General features: G+C 46.8%; 1 protein-coding gene across 1 annotated transcript in view; it reads right to left on the bottom strand.

Moving 5' to 3' along the window:
- Positions 1–24,587, bottom strand: part of LOC144756356 (DBIRD complex subunit ZNF326-like) — a 254,068-nt gene that overhangs the window by 190,352 nt on the left and 39,129 nt on the right. Inside the window, exon 5 of the mRNA XM_078646121.1 lies at positions 22,091–22,181. Coding sequence (XP_078502247.1) covers positions 22,091–22,181 — 91 coding nt within the window. The remainder of the gene's footprint in view (positions 1–22,090; positions 22,182–24,587) is intronic.

Here is a 24,587-nt window from a genome sequence, read left to right as displayed (position 1 = left end):
TTGTCTGCCTCTGATACGACGATTTGGAGATCTGAATCTTCTTCGGGATGAACGGAACCTCTTAGTCGAAGATATCCACCGGTTCCGGAGCTGATCTCTGGAGGTCTTGTCGACGGGTCCTCCAATCTCGAATGGTTTTCTTGGATCAAAAGGTACAGCTGGATTCGTCGTGATCTGGCGATAAGGACATGGTTACAGACCTCGCGGTGGTCGCTGTGTGGAAACTTTGCTCCACACGTGGGCCATCTATTGAATGGCGTCCTTTCCAGGAGGTGTAGGCCTCACGGCGTGGATAGGCCCAAAGACCCGCGTCGACGACCGGAATCGAGCTGACGGAGTCGAGATGATGTTGGTCGATATCGAAAGTAGTTAGGTGAAGTTTGAATACGTTTTTACGCGTCGAAGTACTTATAAAGTAGATTTCGAACCGGAGCGGAAAAATGTCATCCCTACCCAGTGGCAGAAAAAAACAATCTAAAGATGGAGTCGATGCCCATGCGCACTATCGTCCAAGGGAAGTCACCTATCTCGTGACTACAAAAGACTTCTTCCAAGACGACAACAACATGCAATCATCCGAGCCCAACACCAGGTGGCGATATAATGCAAAGTGTAGAATCTGCAGCAATGATACATGTCCAACAAACTAGAAATATAAATATAAAAGGCAGTGTATATTTGTTATATATAAATAAGTATGCCTAACATCCTGTGATTCTGGGCAAATCAATTAATCTCCCCATGTATACAAAAAATATATAATAAAAAATGATGTAAAGCGCTCCAATACTTTTGGGTTGAGTCTGCACTATATAAAAACTTGCTACATTTATTTTCTAAATGTGGGGTAGAAATCATGCACCATGTTGTGTGGTGTAAACGCGACCCAAAACCCCTTCATAAATATACTCCTAGGTATCATTCATTACTTTATCACTCGAGGGCTTATCTAGCATAAAAACAAATTATGTGAGAGACCAGCATGAGCAGGGAAAGTGATTTCTCCTTAAATGCATAATTTACCTAAACATTTTGAAAACTTTTGTAAATTTTGCACAATGTGGATGAAAAAACTTCAGAAATTTTGGCTTGTCTCAAAGTTTCACCCTGGTCTACTTTTGTTAAATTTTTGCTACTAACTGCTGCATCTTCTTTCAAAATAATTACTAGAATTTCTTGGAATATGACAAATACCGCTATCTTTGAGAACGATGAGCTTTGCTCAAGAATTGGTTAATGTGATATACAGGGTTTAAAAATAAATATAAAACATGTTCCTTAAGTACTCAGTTACCAAGAGATTAAATGCATTCCAAGAGAAAACGAGGCAGTACAAATAGAATATATCACATAAAGGAAACTGCGCGTAGTAATTCAATTTGAAGGGACTGTTTCTGTGCCCGTGTAATTTGATAACCTGTCTAACGGCAGACCGATTCTTAGCCTTCACGGAGACGACAAAGCAATTTCTGTTAATGACTACCTTACGGCTTGTATTTACTTACAAAAACATATCCTGGTGCTAGCTGATGCAATCAGCGAATTCAAGTCGCATTTTGTGTGCGTCAGTATAGAGAATGCGCAGAAAAGATGAAAACGTGTCCTTAGCATGCACAACAGCTCTACAACCATTTTCCAAATTTGATTGTGAAAGGATTCCGGTTAATGACAGCGCCCGTTATGTGCTGCAGTTAACAGGAATACTTTCACAAATGCCCCCAATCAGCCCGCAACCTCTCTCTATTCATAAAGGACACGGATCAAGTCCAAAAGCACGAGGTGTGCTTTACACATCGTGCTTTTGGACTTCCTTCATTGACAGTGCTGCAATTAAATATTTTCAGAACGGCCACAATCAGCACCCAGCCGCGCTCTATTTAGAAACTAAATGAAGCAAGTCAAAAAGCACGATGTGTAAAGCACACCTCGTGCTTTTGGACTTGATCCGTGTCCTTTATGAATAGAGAGGTTGCGGGCTGATTGAGGGCATTTGTAAAAGTATTCCTGTTAACTGCAGCACATAACGGACGCCGTCACTAACAGGAATACTTTCACAAAGGACTCAGGCAACTGGTAAATTGTAGTTTTCGCCGCTCGAGCTTTAAAAGCGGGCGGCGGCAAGAACGTGTGCGCGCTTCACACGGGACACTGCGCGCTCGGTGCCTTACTGGTGCGCCAGCGCACAGGCACGCATGTTAGTGGGGACACTGGTCAGGACTGGTGGGGGCCAGTTGCTAGGTACAGCAAATGCTGTGGAGAAGCTCACAGAGGCGGCATGCCTTTGAAGCTTCCCCCTGCCCATACTGGGGGATGAGACCTAGCACCTCGCCCAGGATGTGAATTGTTGGAGGCCCAGGAGAGCGGGGGGGATCTCCACCCAGCGGTCCAGCAACATGTCTGCTGTGTGGCAGCCTCTGCAGCCACTCAGCCCAGACGTGGATTGTAGGTTAGGTTCTCAGGGGGCATCTCTAAGATGCCCTCTGGTGCATTTTACATTAAATCCCAAACTGGCATCAGTGCGGGTTTAATGTGCTGAGAGGTTTGGTACCAAACTTGTCAGTCTTCAGTGTAGCTATTATGGTGCTGTGGAGTTCGTAATGACAACCTCCCAGCACCATATACTCTTAATGGCATCACTGCACTTACAGTGCCCAGGAATGGCCCTGGGTACTGTAGGGGCACAGGGCTCATGCACCGGTGCCCACACTTCTGGCAAATTGCACCAAGCTAGAGGGGTGACTGAAATATGCCAGGGCAGTGGGTTCTGTGGGAATGGCACACAGGGATGTGTGCCATGTTGACTCTTTGTTTAGTTCTGTACTTAGACACTCAGCCTGCAAAGGTAGTGTGTGGGCGTCAGGGTACAGGGCCCCTGAGGGTGGCACAATAGGTGCTGCAGTCCTGAGGGGTCTTCTCTGGTCACCATGCCCTGGGTACCTAGGGTGCCATTTGCTAGGGGCTGACAAGTGGCCAGAGATGCCAATTGGGTTTTAGTTTCAACACCGTTTTAGGGAAGGAACACAGGCCCTGGGGACCTGGTTGGCAGGAACCCAGGGCACACTCAGGCAAAGCACATCAGCAGTTCAGAAAAAAGTGGGGGCATACCAGTGCAAGAAAGATGGCACTTTCTCACATTTATACATGCAATAGTGATTTTATAACACACCAAGTATGAGTTACTGAGTTACTATATGAATAATTAAAGTGGTGTTTGTATAAGTGTGTAGCTGAGTAAATGCAAGTATGATCAATTATTTGCATAAGTGAGTAGGATGACCGCATAAGTCAATATGGTGTGTGCTGGTAATATTGGGCAGATGTGGGGGAACTTCTAGACGTCATAACTGACCGACACCTAGACTACAACATGGCTACCTGCTTATGGTTTCCTTACAATGGTTTCCGCACACGGCCAAAACGAAAATAACCAGCAAATTTATTGATTTAGGCTTATTGTTGGCCAAACGAGAGATAACCTGGCACTGGAAGTCAAGGGCGGGACCCTCGAGCAGGAGCTGGCGTATGGAGTTATGCAAATGGGCAGAGTGTGAGTGTGGTCCGGCTTCGGCAGGCTAGGCGCGTTGATAATTGATCAGGCTTTGGAGATGGCGAGTGCTTGGGAGGCCCTGACTCAGGCATTGCGGAATGCCCAGATAGTGGAGGAAGACGACTTATGTGCAGCTGGTACTATGTTATGATACAAACTTCTGGATATGTCCACACCACCGAACATAAGGGGGGAGGGGTTTTGGGGGGGAATTGATGTTAAATTGGGGGACGTGTTTACCGGATATGGATGCTGTGGTCATGGTCATATATTATATGTCGATATAAAATCCAATAAACTGTTTAAAAAAAATGGTGTGCTGGTGTGTAAAGTAGGTGTAGACGTATATTTAATAGTGTTCTATTGATCTTAGATAGCATGTATGAGTGAATCTGTAGGCAAGTGTTTAGATGTGTGTGTAGATGTAGTAATCAGTGAGTGGGTTTTTAAGAAACTTGTATTGGTGTGACAATGGTTTTAAATATAGTACTCCATATTTTATAATGAGTGTTGAAAGGGTATACTAGTGTATGATGAGATGTATCAGATTGTCACATGGATGATGTCATCAGTGATGTCAGTGAGGTCACGGACAGTGTCATGAATGATGTAATATGTGACATCATCAGCAGTGGATTGCGGGCGCGCGAGTTATAGTTAGTTGTACTAACTATATCGGAGGAATTTCAATGGTTTTGTACGAGTGAAATGAATGTCCAGCTAACTACAAACACGCCTAAAACCTATGGTTTTTTCAGTGAATTGCCAAGGTTTTGTAAATGACTAATTTTAAAAGGCATTTTTTTGATACTGATTTACAAATTTTTTTTTACACTATTTTCAGATATTTTATTTTTCAAATTACATTATAATTACATTATACATTACATTACAAAATATACCTTCTCAGAATGAATTACTTTAGTTTAAATACTTTGGCAATAGACTTTTAAGTACAGTATTTACAGTTGTTGCAATGGGCAACACAATTTCAAATACAATGCAACATTGAGCTCAATGTGAATTTCTAGTTAAATGCAATTAGTTACTCTATGGATTACTTTTCTAACCACAGGACTGGATCCTAGATTCAGTCCTTGGACATCTCCTGTAAACAGTTGAGTAAAAGCGTTGTGGATACAGTAGGGATTTCTAAGGAATATTATTGTATTTTAAAAGTTGACACTTAGAAACTTTTTCACATAGAATTTCCAATGTTATCCTATGGGAGGAAATTCACTTAGCAGGTAAGGTAGTGTTATCATTACTTTTTCTTACTCGGTGGTGGATCCTGGATCCAGCACTGAGGCATCTCCTGTAAACAGTTGAAAGAATGTGTTTAAGTCATACAGGCAATTTGTAAGGAATATTTGTAGTTTGTGAAAATCAACACTTAGAAACTTTTCTGGTGAAAACCAGACAATGGATTCCTATGGAGGGAATTACAAGTTACTGGTAAGTACGGTTAGAATTACTTTTCAGGTTCAGTGCTGGGCTAAAAGATGCAGCACTGGTTTCTCTCCTGATAACAGGGGAGTAAATCGGAATTCGTTGTTCGGATGATTTTAGGTGAATATGTTAAAGTTCCAAAACTCCACACTTAGAAGAATTTCCATGTAAAACCAGTCAATGTTAGCCTATGGAAGAAAATTCAAGTTACTGGTAAGTATAGATAGAATTACTTCTCAGGATCAGTACAGGGCTCAAAGATGCAGTAGTGAGGTCCCTCCTGATAACAGGTAAGTAAATCGGAATTTGTAGTACATCCAGTAAGCGCCACAGAGCTGCGTAGCAGAGATGTAAAAAGGGGCACGGCCTGCAGCCCCTTTCTGCAACGCAGTGCAGTGGCGCTTCCTGGAAGCACCAGGTGGGCTACTTGGCGCCCACGGTCCCTCAGGTTTGAAGTGGAATTTTTTCCCCCAACTTAAAACGCGCCACAGGGCGTGTTTGCACACATCACGTCAGGTCCCGTCCCCTCCCTTCACCATTGTGTAAACACACCATGTCACAGTTCTGAGTTGAGAGATTAAGTCCCATTCAATCCAAAGGGTCCCTGGGGTCAAACTAGCCCACTGGGTACCTCCAGTCAGTCACAGAGCTGCGTTGCAGAGAGGTGTAAAAAGGAGCATGGCCTCTGAACACCTGTCTGCAACACAGCTCCCTGGCACATACTGGAGATACCGGTTGGGCTATTTGGCCCTCAGGGGGACTCAGTATTGAAATAGAATTACTTCCCAACTTAAAACACGCCACAGGGCTCGTTTGCACAGTGGTGAAGGAAGGGGGCGTGGCCTGAGCTTATATGTCTGCAAACACGCCCTGGGGCGCTTTTTAAGTTCAAGAATTAATTACCACCAGGTACCTCCAGTATGCGCCAGAAGGCTGCGTTGCAGAGAGGTGTTCAGAGGCCATGCCCCTTTTTACAACACTCTGCAACGCAGCTCCGTGGCACTTACTAGAGGTACCTGATGGGGTAGTTGGCCCCCAGGAACCCTCAGGATTGACAAGGAATTAATTCCCCAACTTAAACCGCGCCACAGGGTGTGTTTGCACACATGTGAACTCAGGCCCCGCTCCCTCCCTTCACCACTGTGCAAACAAGCCCCAAGGCGCGTTTTAAGTTGGGAGATTAACTCCCCTTGAATACTAAGGGTCCCTGGGGTGCAACTAGCCCACCAGCTACCTCCGGTAAGCGCCACAGAGCTGCGTTGTAGAGATGTAAAAAGGGGCGTGGCTTCAGATCACCTTTCTGCAACGCAGCTCCCTGGAACATAGTGGAGGTACCTGGTGGGCTAGTTGACCCCTAGGGATCCTCAAGATTGAAGAGGAACTAATTCCTCAACTTAAAACGCACCACAGGGCAGTGGTGTTTGTGTAGGGGGTTGTGCCGGGGGTAGTGGTTTAGGGTAACGCAGTGGTGAATGGGTAGTGTAGGTGGTCGTGTTGGGGGTAGATTTAGGGTAGTGCAGCGGTGTTTTTGTAGTGTATGGGGTCGTGCTGGGGTTCTGTTTTAGGGGTTAGGGTAGTGCAATGGTGTTAGTGTAGGGGGTCATGCTGGGGTAGATTTAGGGTTTAGGGTAGTGCAGTGGTGTTTGTGTAGTGTCTGCGGGTTTGTGCTGGGGTAGTGTTTTAAGGTCATGCAGTGGTGTCATGCAGTGGTATTTGTGTAGTGTAGGGGGTCGTGCTGGGGGTAGTGTTTTAGGGTCATGCAGTGGTATTGGTGTAGTGTAGGGGGTCATGGTGGGGGTGGATTTTGAGTTTAGGGTGGTGCAGTGGTGTTTGTGTAGTGTAGGGGGTTGTGCTGGGGTGGGTTTAGGGTAGTGCAGTGGTGTTTGGGTAGTGTTTGTGGGTTTGTGCTGGGGTAGTGTTTCAGGGTTTAGGGTAGTACAGTGGTGTTTGTATAGTGTAGGGGGTCGTGCTGGTGGTAGTGTTTTAGGGTCATGCAGTGGTGTTTGTATAGTGTAGGGGGTCATGCTGGGGGTAGTGTTTTAGGGTTCAGGGAAGGTCAGTGGTGTTTGTCTACTGTAGGGGGTAGTGTTTTAGGGTAGTGCAGTGGTGTTGGAGTAGTGTAGGGTGTAGTGCTCACCAGGGAGTTAACTGGAAGTCTACTGCTGGTATTGAAAGTGATTGTTCAGACTGCATGTCAGAATTTTCAAATTAAATAGAAGAGGATTTGAGATCTCATAAAACATGCCGTAATTTTTCTTTCTACACCACTAATCATAATTTCTATGAAAAAATGAGCCCCCTCATTTTGTTCCTTTTTAAAATAAATGTTTCAAGTGTTACCAGTTTATTCCAATCAAGATGGCTTCAGGTGTGCCATAATTCTGTCATAAGTAAGACTGTTAGCACTCTAGTTGTTCTTAAGAATACTCTGGGGAGCTGCAGTATTACACAAAGGAATCAACTGACAGCCTCTGCCCTTGTTGGATGTACATGTTTTACTGAGAATGTCAGACTTCATTCTCACAAGACTGAGAAAGATCATGTGAATTTACAGAAATATGCTCTCATTTAAGCTTCTGGAGCACCTTCCAAACCTCTATGGGACAAGCATGAGAACATAGTTCTCTCAAACAGGATTCATGATATCCCAGCAGAAGGCTTTTTCACATGGTAAAATCAACTTAGAACACCACAATTCCTAAAATGAGTATGGTACCCTCAACAAATGATTTATAATGCAACTAAAGTCTTAAAACCTTCTATTAACTGCAATGCTTTTTAATGAGGTGCTATCATGTATATTGGTCCCAAGATGGCTGCCAACACTTCTTGGATGAAGTGCTGACAGCCAATCAGATTTCACAATGAGATGTTGGGCTCCGCCCAGATTTATTATATATATTATATACACACACATACATACACACTTTTTTCCTTCAATGTCTAAAAAACTACTGAACAGATTGACACCATTTAAGCAAAAGGAACGAGTCTGAACTGAGGACTGCCTCTTTGCCAAATTTGGTGTAATTCCGTTCAGCGTAGCTGCGGCTAAAGGTCCCTATGGAAAATTGCATGGGGAATACACGCTTTGGGACTCCCCCTTTTTTCTCTGCCCCCGCTTCACGAATCACCCAGAGACTTTCAGGATAGGAGCGGACCTGGCCATTAGTTTTGAGAATTTTGCGAAGATTCGTCAACCGGCCCCAAAGGTATTCCAAATAGAATGTTGCGTATTTCCTATGGAAAGTAGGTCCTAACTATATCTACCTACTGGCGGCTGCCAGTAGGATAGATGGATGTGGATATAGATATATATATATATATATATAAGCTCCAAGGTACCCACAGGTATAGCGTAGGCTCAGAAACGCGTCAGGCTTTTAATCGAGACATGAGAAGCTGCAGACTGGGGTGCGGAGATGTCTTTACCTGTTTTGAAGCAAGGGCTGCTGAATGAGTGCATCCTTAACCTCGGAGAGTATATATATATATATATACACATATATATACACACATATATATACACACAATATATATATATATATATATATATATATATATATATATACACATATATATACACACATATATATACACACAATATATATATATATATATATATATATATATACACACAACATACATACATACATACATACATACATACATACATACATATTTTTTTTTTTTCCACTCTAAGGGAGGCACAATAATTGCTGCAGCCCCACAGTGCCCATGGTACCCTTTACAAGGGACTGTCATGTGGCCAGAGAGGTACAGTTTTAGGGAAAGAACACAGGCCCTGGGAACCCGATTGGCAGGGACCCAGGGCACGTTGAGTCAAAGTGTAACAGTAGACTGGCAAAAAGTGTGTGTGTGTGGGGGAGGGGGGGGGTTACTGAAACAGAAACCCAGCTTCTGACACACTGTGCATAAAATACCAACATCTTAAGAGCAAGCAAATAAACTACCAAGTGCCCTTTGGGCTCTATTTTAAACATCCAACATAATGATTGTACACTAATGAATGTTAAAAAAGTGATACTTTCACTCAGCAGTAGGTAAAGAACAGGACAAGATCAATTGGGAGGATTCTACAGCAATGATAGAAATCCCAGTACTTGAAAGAAAACATTTGCATGACCTCCACTATGGTGAGGATTTTACTGGCAACCAGGACAGATGAATAATAAAGTCATGCTTGATGACACCATCTAGCCAAGGAAAACTAATAAATCAAAATTTTGGTATTAAAATGTGGCCAACCTTAACATGGATTTGGGGCCAACCTTAAGGTGGATTATATTGATTCCATGGGTTCAACAGAGCCAAAACATGCCGGTGGGATAGATCACACTGGGCTTCAAGTGCCTGCGGACCTATAGTAACAATGTGACCATTCCAAGTAGGTCCTTCAAAAATGCCAAGTGCTGGAGGTACTCTGCCCCGTACAGACGTCAGGAACAGATTTTTGCCGAAGACTCTAGGGTGTTTTACCCTAACGGAGGGAAACATTGGGAGCCTGAGCATTAAAGAAAGAGAAATTCCCCGTGCATAAAGAAAGAGAAATTCTCCGTGTATAACTATCTAAAACGATAGATTCTTTGCGGGCATAAGCGCATCTATTTTATAAAGCGAGAATTGGGCTTTAACCTTTCCCTGTGGAGCTTCATAAGACCGCACGGTGGTCAGGATTAAAAGAATAGGATCAGATATAAGAATTCAAATATGGAGCATGTGAACTGAACCGTAGATGGAAGAGTTTTCCTGCGTAGTGGTATAGCATTGCATCAAATCTAGAATTCATTCCAAGGTACTGAGAACTGAGTAGCTATTGGCAATAGTTGTATAGACTCTCACCTGAATGAATGAATGAATGAATAAAGTATTTATAGAGCGCACGGTGGCCAAGCGGCTTCCTGGCGCTGAGAGCTCTACGAGTCAGAACAGAACAGGGCCAAGGAAGTTAGCCGGAGTATGCCTGGGTAAACAAAAAAGTCTTGAGCGCTTTACGGAAGTGTGAGAAAATAGGAATTGAGCGAAGGGAAAGAGGGAGAGAGTTCCAAAACCGGGGAGGAAGAACAGAGAATCTGGTACCACCAGTGCGGGTTTTGCGGAAGCGGGGAACAGTGAGGAGGGAAGAACTAGAGGAACGGAGGGTCCGAGCAGGGATGTGAGTGGAAATCAGAGAATTAATGAACACCGGGGCAGAGCGGTCAACCGCCCGGAAGACTAGGCACCCTAATTTAAATAGGGATCTCTGCAGAACAGGAAGCCAGTGAAGTGATTTAAGAACAGGAGTGATGTGGTGAGATTTGGGAAAATGAAAAATAAGACGAGCAGCCTGATTTTGAATTGCTTGGAGACGGCGAGTTTCATAGGCAGGAATGCCCACGAACAAGCTGTTTCCATAATCAAGGCGAGAAATAATAAGGGCCGAAATAATAATTTTAAGGGAATTCAGAGAAAAAAAACGAGACATTTTTCGGATCAGACGAAGGGAAAGAAAGCAGGAGGACACAACAGAACTAACCTGACCATGCATAGACAGGTCCTGGCTGACCTTAATGCCCAGTGTTTTAACAGAGGAAACCGGGGTGGGGGGGGACCAAGAGTGGGGGGCCAGAAGGCAGAGGACCAAGGACTGGATGAGCCACCAATCAAGACAAGCTCGGTCTTGTCTGGGTTGAGCTTGAGATGATTGGCGCTCATCCATCCGGAAATGAAAACAAAACTAAAGTAGAGCGAAAGAATGATAAAGAGTGAGAAGAGGAAGAAAGATCAAAGACGAGCTGGAGGTCATCTGCGTAGTTATACACAGAGACCCCCAGATCGAGAAGAGAAACAATGAGGGGACGAATATAAAGATTAAAAAGAAGAGGAGAGAGGGAGGAGCACTGGGGAACCCCACAAGACACCGGGAGGGAAGAAGCGGAGAAGCCAGAGAGGTGAACAGCTTGTGAGCGACCTGTAAGAAAGGACGCAATCCAGGAGAGAGCAGAGCCCCGAATGCCCGCTGCGCCGACACGGTCAAGTAAGATGGTATGATCAACCGTGTCGAACGCAGCGGACAAATCGAGGAGAACCAAAGCTTGGGGAGAGTTGGTATCAGCCTTGGCTTTCAGCTCATCAAGGACCGCAAGCACCACTGACTCCGTAGAGTGACCCGAGCGGAAGCCCGCTTGATGGGAAGCGAGAAGGTGGTTCTGCTCAACGAAAGAGGAAAGACAAGAGGTGACATAACTTTCAAGAGTTTTAGCAAGATAGGGTAAGAGAGAAATGGGTCTGAAATTAGAGAGAAGGGAGGAATCCAGACCAGGTTTTTTAAGAATGGGGAGGACAATTGCAGATTTAAATGAGGAGGGGACCAAACCAGTGGAAAGAGAAGCATTACGAAGAGAAAGGGGAGTAGTGGGGCAAGATGTAAAGAGAGTACTCAGCACGCGGGCGGGAGCGCAGTCGGCTGGAGAGCCAGACTTGATTTTAATGAGCAAGGCAAGGAAAGAGTCCAAGGAAATAGGAGGGAAGGAATCAAGGAAGGATTTGGGAACAGAGAGCAGAATGATGGGAAAGGAGGGGAGTGGAAGGAATGTTGGATGTAATTTTAACGATCTTCTCAATAAAGAAGTCGTTTAAGGAGGAGCAGAGGGCCTGGGAAGGAATAAGCTTAGGACAGACGCGATCAGAGGTGGCCAAGATGTTAACCAGAGAAAAAATCTCTTTAGATTTGTTCGCGGACAAAGCAACCTGCTCAGAGAAATACTTGGTCTTAGACGCCAGGATGGCTTTTTTATAGTCATTCAACAGGCGTTTGTAGTTGGCCCTGAGAACAGGGCAGTAATTACGGCGCCAGAGACGCTCAGAGCGTCTGAGTTCCAGTTTAAGGACCTTAAGTTCAGAGTTAAACAATTTATGGGCCTCATGAGGGCGAACAGACTTGACTATCTTAAGAGGGGCAGCTTGATCACAGGAGGATAGCCAGTTGCTGACCGCAGCGGCCTGGGTGTCAAGAGGAAGGCCAGTAAGGTCAGGGGGAGAAGAGGCAAGGGAGAGGGAAAGGGAATGCAGGTCCGCGCGGTTCCAGCTGCGGGCGAGGATATTCTTAGGACGGAGGGGTTTGTGAGGGGAGCCAAGGTTGATAGAAATAAAATGAGAGAGTGGTCAGACCATGTGCAGGGAAGAATATTGGGGGAGGAGACTATATCCTGAGATGACCAAACTTGGTCCAAAGTATGGCCAAGGTTGTGGGTAGGAGCAGATACGTGAGACTGGAAATTAAGACACACGAGAGTGGCCGTGAAGTCTTTAGACGCCAGGTCCTCCCTGGGATCACCAGGCCAGTAATTGAAGTCTCCCAGCAGGAGTACCGAGGAGTTATTGACTACAAGAGTAGCAAGGAGTTCCTGCAGGGAGGCCACAAATAAGGGCATACTCAGGGGGGGGCGGTACACAAGGACAACTGTCAGGGGAACGGGAAGATTAGTGGAACGAGCGACCAAAAAATCCACGCCAGCTATGGAAGGTTGAGAAAGAAGCTGGAATTGACGACTGGTCCGAGCGACCATGGCTACACCGCCACCGATCCTACCATCAGGGCGATCGGCCCGAAGGGCGTAATAGGAATCGGGGAGGATAGCCAGGATGTCAGGAAGGGAAGCCTCTGAGAACCAGGTTTCTGTTAAGAACAGAAAGTCAGGAGAATCAGAGGTGAGGAGGTTGAATAATTGCAGTTGATGCTTGCCTGCCGAGCGAGTGTTAAGGAGGCAGGCAGAGGCAATATGGGAGGAAGAAGGTATAGTGGTGGGAGGCGTAGAAGCCTGGGGGTGTAAGGAAGGGGTAGACTTCAGGGAAACAGTACGGCCAGAATGAGGGGCATAGATGCCTAGGGAAATAAGATGCTGCGTGAGACACAGAGGGAGAGGCACATCACCCGAGCAGGAGAGGAGCTGCACGGATGTATATGCAAGCAGAGGGGGCAGGGTGAGTGGCCCCGGGTCCCGGCCTGTCGCGGACGGGCGCAGACGGGCTTAACTTAGGCGCTCGTCCGCTGCGCGGCCGGGATAGGATTGCCATGAAATAGGCCACAGGAAGTAGTAGGGGCGTGGCAGGGGGTGGAGGGACAGAGGAGCTGCACCGCCAACCCCAGAGCAGCCCAAGATGGAAGCCACGCCCATCCCAGTGACCTGCCCGTCAGAGGGGGTGAGAACGCTCGGCGTGGGGCGCTCAGTGGCGAGAACCCAGGGGGGGCGAAGTGGCGGCAAGAGGGGTGCGCGATGACCAGAGCGCGGCCCCCGAACAGGTAAGGCAAAGTCTAAAAATAAAGTTTTAAAAAGTCAAGTTGCGCCACAGCAGGTAGCGTTGTTGCTCCCGGCGAAGCCTCGGGAGATCTGTTGTGGCAGGAGGAGCTGGGCGGAACTAGCCAGGCCCGGAAGAACTAGCCAGGGGGGGGGGGGAGGGACAGAGGAGCTGCACCGCCAACCCCAGAGCAGCCCAAGATGGAAGCCACGCCCATCCCAGTGACCTGCCCGTCAGAGGGGGTGAGAACGCTCGGCGTGGGGCGCTCAGTGACGAGAACCCAGGGGGGGCGAAGTGGCGGCAAGAGGGGTGCGCGATGACCAGAGCGCGGCCCCCGAACAGGTAAGGCAAAGTCTAAAAATAAAGTTTTAAAAAGTCAAGTTGCACCACAGCAGGTAGCGTTGTTGCTCCCGGCGAAGCCTCGGGAGATCTGTTGTGGCAGGAGGAGCTGGCATTTATTCTGGAGACTGTGTACCCAGAAGAAACAGATCTTGCTTGTGATTGGGATCTTTTATTAATAATTTCCTGATGAAGGTGTTGGCCAAGATTTAGCGCCCACCGAAACGCGTCTATGCTTTTATGAGGATTCCATGTCAAATCTGTGATGACAATGGTCTCGAATTACAGCATTTTTTTAAAAAATGAATAGCTGTGACAATCGATTTATCCACGATTCATTGGTTTTCCTCTGCAATAGGAATCAGTTCTTCCTTTTAAGGTTCGCAATTTTTACTATATGAATTTTTCTGTAAACATTTTTTCTGTGTATGATGCACTTTTATGTACATTTATGTGTTTGATGTAGAACTGTATTTGTGTTTTTAATGAGGATTATATTGTTGGATAGACTTAGAATCACACTGTGTATTTTAATCATGAATAATTTGGTTTACTATTTTTTAAAACTTTTTAGATTTCTTTTTTTGCATCATCCCTGGTGTCCATAGCAAGTCCACGGTTGAGAGGCAATGTGTGTATGAATGATGTAGAAAGTACGTAATTGTCCAAAGGGGCTTTTTTGGGACCTTGGTCCTTCAAAAACACCAACAAACATCCATTTATGGTTCAAATATTCAAAAGGAGGCAATAACAGGAGGCAAACACAAGTACTTCACATGACCAGACATGGGAAGATCAACTCAGCTTCCTGGCCTTAGAGGTAATGCCACCTTTCCACATATAAGACTTGTAGACGATTACTGTTAGACAGCTAAGCAATTTCAGTATGTCAGAATGGGTTTGTACAGCACACGACAGCCGTGACTATGCTGTATATTCTATTCGGAATGGAATTAACCATATCAGATGCACAGATGATCGAAGATTATTAAGATAGATATACCTACAAAAACAAAGAGTTAGGCAGTCACCGGAAAGAAGACAAGACCAGTGCTATGTGATCATGTTCCTCAGAGACACGTGGCACGACCTGAATGCAATACACCAAGTTAGTCACTGGGCAAGCAAAGATGTGCTGCATTATAATAACAGTCTCAATGCTACAGCGATGTTTTTTTAAAAAAGTGTTTGCGACGGATCACCCTAGCACACAAAAGAGATTCAAGAACCACAATTAAAGTCCAGGTTTTAAACCACAGAAAAACTGGTAGCAGTCATGCCTTGATGTGTAGGCCGCAAAGCCAAAGACCTTAGCAGATTTGGGTGGCACAACTACAACTTGGAATTAGTAGTTTATCTGCAGTTAAGTTCAGCACAGTCATTCTTCCACTGTCGAGCTAAAAGACAAACTTCTCAGTGGTGCTCTCTACAGGAATATCCTTTGCTTGTGCAATTATTCGGTAAATAACACAAACTTCTTACACACAGCCATGATTTAATACAGTAGAAAAGCAATGTGCCATGCCACATGCCACTGGAATATTTCATAGTTTTTGTTCTGAGCTACCTTCAAAACAAGTACTTTTTTGGGCAATGGAATCTGAAAAGGATGCGGTGAAAATGAAAAGAAAAAATAAGCCTGTACTTCTTCACACACTGACCCTTGTGTATTGAAGTGTGTGATCACCCCCAAATCTCCTGGAATTGCCAAGACAGCAGTTTTCAGTTCACCCACTATAAATGGCCCCATTCCACAAACCTTGCCCTCAAGTTACTCTGTGCAGGGTCTGTTGACTTCCGTTGCCACGGATTTAATTACGATGCATTATAATGATGACTTGCATGATAAAACTCAAAATTTGTTGGGGGAAAAAAAGAAAAAAAAAGAAAATGTCCAACTTGGATCTGTCAGATTACAGGACTGCATAAAAGAGGAGTTAGCCCCGTCAGAAAGACTGCTAGAGAAACAAGGCATATGCACGATGAATAATGAATATGCTACTTACCAGTATGCATCTGTTCTTGGCATGTAGGGCTGCTGACATTCATATCTATAGCATAGATCGCCACCTAGTGTTGGGTCCGGATGATTGCACATTGTTGTCCTGGAAGAGTCTTCGAAGTATCACGAGATAGGTGGCTCCTCCCCTGGACTACAGTGCGTATGGGCATCGACTCCATCCTCCGATTGTTTTTAGCCATTGTGGCAACGATGGAGTGTAACAGTGTAAGCGATGGCCATGCTAAGAGTATGTGTAAAAAGTCTGCAGCCGCTACAGGCGCCGGGGAGGAGGGCGGGCGATATGAGGGTCAGCAGCCCTACATGCCAAGAACAGATGCATACTGGTAAGTAGCATATTCAGTTCGAGGCTCGTGGGCTGCTGAATTCATATCTATAGCATAGAATACATAGCAGTCCCTCCATTAACGGCGGCCGCCTATGCCAGCTGCAGAAGTCTGAAAAAGTGTTTCAAGAACAGCCTGCCCTACAGCTGCCTGCTGCTTGGAGTGCACATCTACACAGTAATGTTTAGTAAATGTGTGTGGTGTAGACCATGTGGCTGCTCTACAAATATCTTCCAAAGGAATATTACCAAGGAAAGCCATGGAGGCCCCCAACTTGCGGGTGGAGTGGGCTCTGGGGGGGACAGTTAAGGTGCGCTTAGCCTTGTGATAGCAAATCTGAATACACTCAACGATCCACCTGGCTATACCGGCTTTGGAAATGGGGTTGCCTTTGTGCTGGGCTGAAAAGGCCGCAAAGAGTTGTTGTGTCTTCCGAAAGTCCTTGGTTCTATCGATGTAGTACATCAAAGACCTTTTGACATCAAGAGTGTGGAGCATTCTTTCGGCCACTGTCTCTGGGTTTTGAAAGAACGCGGGCAGTTCAATGGTCTGATTGACATGGAACTGCGAAACCACTTTAGGAAGAAATTTAGGGTTAGTGCGCAGCACCACCCTGTTGGAGGGAATTTGAATGAATGGCTCTTGTACAGTGAGCGCCTGTAGCTCACTAACACGTCGTAGAGACGTAATGGCAATGAGAAAAGCCACTTTCCACGTTAAGAACTGAATCTCACATGAATGTAGAGGTTCAAAAGGTGGGCCCATCAACCTGGTGAGGACCACATTGAGGTTCCATACAGGAGCTGGCGGGGTCCTGGGAGGGATGACCCGCTTTAGTCCTTCTAGGAAGGCTTTAATGGCAGGCACTCTGAAAACGGAGAGATGCTGCCTGTTTTGGAGATAAGCCGCTATGGCGGATAAGTGTATCCGAATGGAAGCATATGCTAGATTGCATTTGTAAAGATGTAACAAATAACATATGATGTTGGGAATGGATGCATCTAGGGTTGATGTGGTGTTCAGTACAGTAAATGACAAACCACTTCCATTACGCTGCATAGCAGGCCCTAGTGGTGGGCTTTCTCGCCTCCCGAATGATATCCATGCATTCAGGAGGCAAGTCAAGGTAGCCAAACTCTAAGACCTCAGGAGCCAGATCGCCAGGTTGAGCTGTTGCGGATCTGGATGCTGAATGTCGCCATGGTTCTGCGTCAAAAGCCTGGGTGTGAGGTGCAGCCTTTGATGCGGTACCATGGAGAGTTCTAGAAACATGGTGTACCATGGTTGGCGTGCCAACGTTGGAGCAACCAGGATGAGTGTCATCGAGTGTTGCTTTAGCTTTCTTGCCACCAGCGGTATGAGAGGCGCTGGGGGAAAAGCGTACGCAAATCTGCCTGACCAGTTCATCCATATCGCATTGCCCTGCGACTGTGGGTGAGGGAACCTGGCGGCAAAGCTTTGGCATTTTGCGTTTTCCCTTGTGGCGAACAGGTCTATCTCTGGATGACCCCACTGCTGGAAGTACGGGCGGAGTACTGATGGATGTATCTCCCACTCGTGCATTTGGTGGCTGTACCTGCTGAGCAGGTCCGCCATCTGATTGTCCTTGCCCGGGAGGTGTTCCGCCATGAGGAAGATGTTCCTCTGAATGGCCCACTTCCACATGCTCTGAGCCAGATGAGACAACTGTGGAGAGTGTGTACCTCCCTGCTTTTGGATGTAGTACATGGCCGTCACATTGTCCGTCCGGATCAACACGACCTTGTTGCACAGATGTACTTTGAATGCCTTCATCGCCATGAAGATTGCCTTCAGTTCTAGGTAGTTGATGTGCATCTGCTTTTGCTGCGTCGTCCATAGTCCCTGCACCGTGTAGTGGAGCACATGAGCTCCCCATCCCTGGAGAGATGCGTCCGTCATCAGGATAATCTGTGGCACAGGCTCCTGGAATGGTCGGCCCTTGCAAAGGTTGTGGATTCCACCAATGCAGAGAGTTGTATGCCCGACCGATCACCAACACTAGGTCGTTCAACTGTCCTGGAGCCTGAGTCCACTGGTGTGCCAAGCATTCTTGGAGCGGACGCATATGTAACCGCGCGTGCGGGACTATGAAGATGTAGGAGGCCATCATGCCTATCAACTGCATGAACACTCTTACTGGAAGTGAGTGTTGCGGTCTGAACTTTTGGATTAGCGACTGGATGTTGTCGATCCTCACTGAATTTGGCTGAGCCGTGGCCGCCCGAGTATCTATTTTCGCACCCAGATACTGCCGCACATGGGCTGGCTGAAGGTGCGACTTCGGATAGTTCAGTGAGAAGCCCAGACCGTGAAGAAGGTGAATGGTGTGGGACATGTCGGTGGCGCACTGCTCGGCTGACTTTGCCTGAACCAGCCAGTCGTCCAGATAAGGGTAGACATGGACGTTCTGTCTCCTGAGGTGCGCAGCCACTGTCGCCAGACATTTCGTGAACACTCTGGGGGCCGTTGTCACTCCGAAAGGAAGGACCTTGAATTGATAATGCCGATTTTGAATGGTGAATCTGAGGTATTTCCTGTGTGATGGATGGAGTGGAATGTGAAAGTAAGCATCCTTGAGATCCAAGGTTGTGAGGAAGTCTCCCTGATTGAGCAACGGAAGAACTTGCTGCAGTGTTAGCATGTGGAAGTGTTCGGAGAGAATATACTGGTTTAGGGGTCTGAGGTCCAGAATAGGTCTGAGGGACCCGTCCTTCTTTGGGATCAAGAAGTACAGGGAGTACACTCCTGTGCCTTCTTCCTCCACTGGCACGAGCTCTAATGCGCCTTTTTGCAGCATGACAAGAACCTCCTGCTGCGAAAAGTGCAAATGCTCTGTGGACATAGGACGGTGTTTTGGTGGCATGTTGGGTGGAGTGGATGTTAGCTCCAAACAATAACCGAATTGGATAAGCTTCCTGACCCACCTGTCTGTGGTGATGGATTTCCAGACTGGCAGGAACTGCTGGAGTCTCCCCCCCGACAGGTGTGGAATGGTCGGGGGGCAGTGACAGGGCGTCACTGTTTGTTGGCGGCGGAGGAACGGGAGTTGTTGTTGCCCCTGCCTCTGCCCTTGGTGCTGTTGTCCCAGTATCCTCCTCTACTTTGCTTGGTGTAAGAGGATTGCGCCTCACCTTTATTGAATTGCGTTTGCTGGGACATCTGGCCTCTGGAAACACCTCTATTGCCTGAGCGACGAAAAGTGCTCCCTCTAAACTGTTGGGACTGGAGAGCTCCCATGGACTTCGCAGTCTCGGTATCCTTCTTTATTTTTTCCAGGGTGGTATCCACCTCAGGACCAAGTAATCGGTCAGGGTTTACCGGCTGGTTGAGGATGGTAGTCTATCTCCGGCTTAAACCCGGAAATTCTGAGCCATGCCTGACGTCTCAACATCACACTAGTGTTAATTGCCCTGGCTGCAGTGTCCGCAACGTCTAGTGCACACTTAATGGAAGCGTTGGAGATGAGTTTCCCTTCCTGGATAAGCATCTCCGCTGCCTCTTTATATTGGTCTGGTAGATGTTGCAACAGGGTCTCTAGTGTGTCCTGTCTTATCTAACCAAGAGTGCCTGCGTGTTAGAGATACGCCAGATATTGGCCGCCTGAGCTGCTACTCTCTTTCCTGATGCCTCCAGCACTTTGGATTCTTTGTCCGGGGGAGGAGCTTCACCCGTGGTTTGCGAATTCGCTCTTTTGCGGGCATTAGAAACGACTAGATAGTCCAATGGCAACTGGCCCTTGATGTAGGTTGGATCGCCAGGTGCCGGTCTGTATTTTTTCTCAATTCTAGGGTTGACTACCCTTTAGCATTGGGAGAGTCTTTACAGTCTTTTCAGCTGTTGAAAAAGTGTCAAAGAGGAAGTCCACCTCAACAGGGTCAGCATGCAGCTGAACGTCGTGGTTCTTAGCCGCCCTCTCAATTAAGGCATTAAATGCCGCAGAATCCTCAGTGGGAGAGGTCTTGACGTTGTACACCTGAGGGTCATGGGCGGTTTGCCGATCCCCTTGGTCTCCTGCCCCTGCCCATGAGTCCTGTTCATCAGGATCCGTGTTGGCAGGAAAGTTGTATTCCTCGTCCTCATCCCCAGCATCCTCCACATCCGAATAAGTGGGTGAGGGTGTGGCAATTCTTGGAGTCCGAGGAACCATTGGCTCGACCAAGACTGGTGAATCTGAAGCAGGCTTCTTGCGCTTTAGAGGAATTGTGTATGACTCCAAAGGCTGTGTCGCCGTGATCTTTCTTTTGTAAAGCGTAAGCTTCCCGGTGTCGGCATCAATGAAATGCTCAGACTGCTCCTCTACCAAGGGTGGTCGATGCTTCAAGCTCCCAGCCAGGTGAGTTGGCTTCGACCCCGCAGATCCCTGCAAGTGCGCTTCGGGCACGGATCGTGGTGCGAAGGCCTTCGGTGCCACCTTCGGCAGCAACGTGAAGAGGATTGGCGTCGAAGACTTTGGCGTCGGGACAGATTGCTTCGGGGTGGAAGGTGTCTTTGGTTCTTCCACCGAAGCCTTGTCCCTGATGCGTTTCAGGGAGTCCGAGACCTGCTTCGTAAAGGAAGCGGACGGTTTCGTCGACCCGACAGACGATCTCGGTCCACCAACATGTGAAGACTCGAGCGTCGATGACTTGGGCTTTTCCGGCCGAGGCGTAGGAGCATCCTTCTTAGGGGCGCTACGCCCTCCTTCCGTGGCAGCAGACGTCGACACCGGTTGTTTCGGATCGGCGGCCTGGATTACTTGTTTCGGGGCCCCAGTCTTCGGCTCGAAGCCCTTCTTGGACTTCGGCTCGACGCCCTTGACCATCTTCGGCTCGACGCCTTTGCCCGACTTCACCGGGTCGATAGCTTTCGTTGGCTTGGGTTGCCCCGACTCCTCGGAAGACGAGGGTGTCGACAGAGGAGCAGACGTCTTCGGTTTCGATGGCGTCTCAACCACTTTCGTTTTTGTCGACACCAATGGTTTCACTTTCGGTTTCGACAATGGCGGCTCCGCCGAAGTGTCCGTAGCCGGGCCTGGAGGCGGGCCGTGGATCCTGGTATAAGGTCTTGGGTAAGGCTGTGTGGCGATCCCTCGACCTGAGCCTTTGTAATTGTTTGAACGGGGCATAGCTCTTCCTCTGAACTATCTTCCATGGCCCCATAGGCCTCATTGTCGTCTCCTACCTCGTCGACGACTTCTTCCACTTCAAGGCCTTCGACATCCGCTGCATAGTCGTAGTCGATTTCCTCCGCTGGAGGTCAAATCTGCATCTGAACTTCGTGTTGGTCTGCTTCATCGTTGTCGAAGATGTCCGCCGGGGCCGACTGCCGGGCCTCCAGGCGCGCCACGCGCCGAATCGTCTTCTTCGAACGAAACCTGGAACAAGCCATACAGCTGGCTTCATCGTGGTCCGGCGACAGGCACTTGTTGCACACCGGGTGGACGTCGATGTGGGGATACTTCGATCCACACACGGGACACTTCTTGAACGGGCTCCGTTCCATGTTGTGTCGTCGAAGGTCTTGCTGCGTTGACTGGGCCTTGATCACCGAAGAGTCACGCGACTCCCTGGATATCCAACTCGGGAACTGAGTCGAAACAGAACTGGGCACCAAACGCCAACAATACCGACTGTTTGAAAAAGGCCTTCGGGCCTCGAAAAAGTTTGTTGATTCCGAACTGGAGATAACGAAATTACATCCGAACCCAATGGCCGGAAAAAACAACCCGAGGATGGAGTAGATTGCCATGCGCACTTTAGTCCAGGGGAGGAGCCACCTATCTTGTGATACTTCGAAGACTCTTCCAGGACAACAATGTGCAATCATCCGGACCCAACACTAGGCGGCGATCTATGCTATAGATATGAATTCAGCAGGCCACATGCCTCGAACAAACAATTCACTTAAATTAGACTTGCAAAATAGACTTTCAGATATTAAACCGGACCTCCTTCAAGAAACACTGGTGTCAGTAACAAACACAAGCCAACTCACACCCATCTATCAGAGCCCTGATTAACTAGTACAGGACTAAGGAGGCACTTAAATTCATTTGCAACAGCCTACTATGAACCATTTATCATTATGACAATCCTGTATCCATCACCGTACTTTTCATTATTTTTTTCTCGTCGTCGTCTCTGCTTCTCTCTTCTTGCTTCAATCTTGCGCTTTTCTTCCTCTTCGTTGTTTACTTCTGTTACTATAAAAAAGGAAAAAGTCATTTTAAGTTCACACACTGTGCCATGGGCTCCAATACTTTGAAATCATGTAATAATTTGCAATATTTTGATCTCAACCACCTAAAAGAATGTAAGCACACATTTAACAACTTATTTGAGGTCACACCATTCTAGAAAACAACCAACCTCTAATACAAATCTAAAAGCCAACCATTGACCTTTCCAAATGTATTTTGTTGGTAGCGACTTAGGATTTGATTAGGAGTTCAGACCTCCATGGCACCGCCACAACCACCAGGGATCCGCAATCCCGGTTGGAGGTGCAGCGGCGTGAGGCCGCAATATGTCTGGCAGGGCCGTTGAAGTCCCGCTAAGCACATCAAGAGTTGCTCACTACCAATGGTCTCATGGTGGTGTTCACGCATTGAAACAGCTGGTAGGGAGGGCCCCACAGGGCCCCCTGGTGCTTCAGGCCATGGTGTAACCCACCCTCCACCCCCCCCCCCCACCCAGTCTGCATGCACTCCCAGTTCCTGACAATCATGGACTTCATAGTCCATGTCGTGCAGGAACGTGCTTTTACAACGGCACCACTGTGGGAACGCCAAAAGACCACATGCCAGACAAGGAAACTCCTAATCTGGCGATCGGCCGGCAGTCAAGTTTTTGTATCTTTAACTTTAGAGCATTCAATTAAAATTGATTGAATGCATCTCATCCATTCGTTTTTTTTTTCTTACACCCGATAACGGTTTGATGTGGAAAGCTTGTGCCAATGTTCTAATACAAATTACAAAGATATGTCCTATTGTCCCCTTACCATCAAGCCCATTCAACAATGTCCTATTGTCCCCTTACCATCAAGCCCATTCAACAATCAGGAGAGGTCAGAGCGGTTGATTTTGAACTTGAGAGGGAAGCATGTACATAACTAGAATACTATACTCACTAGGTATGGAGAAACTGCTACAGAATAAGACAGGAGACTGGGAACTCTTAACACTAAAAAAGACAAATATCCCCCCCCCCCCCAATCTACTTTTCTGACAAAAATCAGTTTGGATGTGTGGCCGATCTCTGGGCAGCTGCCACGGGTTAATCCATCAAAAGGTCCTTTCAGGCAAGAGGATATCAAGATTACTCCCATCAAAAGGTTCCCCAGGTCTATTCATTGAGCACGCATGACCAGATGTTATAACAACCAAGGTCTTAATTCGGCTGACCGGGAAAGCGGGTATATCTAGGCACCCTTTCCAAAACACTTTAATGGTCTAAGCTAGTATGATTAGTCATTTTCCATGTGCAATTTACATCACGCTAGGCTTAATCCAGTGCCCTGCTTTGAAATTCCCAAAAAATGGTGACTTGCTACATCACCCTTACAATCAGTTTTAATCAAGGATATGGCCAATTGTTACTTTTACCTTACAGATATGCCTGAATTATAGCCTCAATCAAATATACTTTTCAGGATATTAGCAGCTCTCAAACCCCTTCGCACCAAAACTGGGTGTCCCTTACAAAAAAAACCTCACTTTCTTACAAGAGGCTTGATGTATAAATGGTTTACCTATTCCAAACCCCCAGATTCCATAAATCTAAGGGCTTGAGACAGCTAAAAGGCACTTCTTGAAATGTATTAAACTCAACAATGATTCTTGGAAAGGTTTCCAGAATCATTAAATGAGTTTAGAAAACAATAAGAAAAAATAAGTTGGAAGGGGCGGATTTAAGGCCCTTCCAAATACCTATTGCTTATCGTACGAATTAATGTTTTGCAAATTAAACCCTTACGTGAAACAAAATTTTACAAACAACTCAAACGAGGTGGTAACTCGTTCAAGAAAGGGTTTAGGACAAATTTGAGTTGTTCTGAAGAGCCAGAGGCTTAGAAATAAATCTAGCGAAAACCAAATTTATAGATTTTAATTGCGCAAAAGGCACACGTCCTAACCCGTCCCTAAAAGCAAACCCCTTGAGAGTGTCGTCATTTGTTTACTTAGGCATTACAATCTCTGAGACTATGGAATGGGGAGCACACATTACAAAATGAATATGCTACTTACCAGTATGCATCTGTTCTTGGCATGTAGGGCTGCTAACATTCATATCTATAGCATAGATCGCCGCCTAGTGTTGGGTCCGGATGATTGCACGTTGTTGTCCTGGAAGAGTCTTCGAAGTATCACGAGATAGGTGGCTCCTCCCCTGGACTACAGTGTGCATGGGCATCGACTCCATCCCCAGATTGTTTTTAGCCATTGTGGCAAAGATGGAGTGTAATAGCGTAAGCGCTGTCCATGCTAATTGTTGAATGCAAGAAAAGTCTGCAGCCGCTACGGGCGCCGGGGAGGAGGGCGGGCGATATGAATGTTAGCAGCCCTACATGCCAAGAACAGATGCATACTGGTAAGTAGCATATTCAG

The sequence above is a fragment of the Lissotriton helveticus genome, chromosome 1_1 (assembly GCF_964261635.1).
Source record: "Lissotriton helveticus chromosome 1_1, aLisHel1.1, whole genome shotgun sequence".
Lineage (NCBI taxonomy): Eukaryota > Metazoa > Chordata > Amphibia > Caudata > Salamandridae > Lissotriton > Lissotriton helveticus.
Note: the sequence above shows the minus strand (reverse complement) of the source record. Positions and strands in the feature narration are given on the sequence as shown.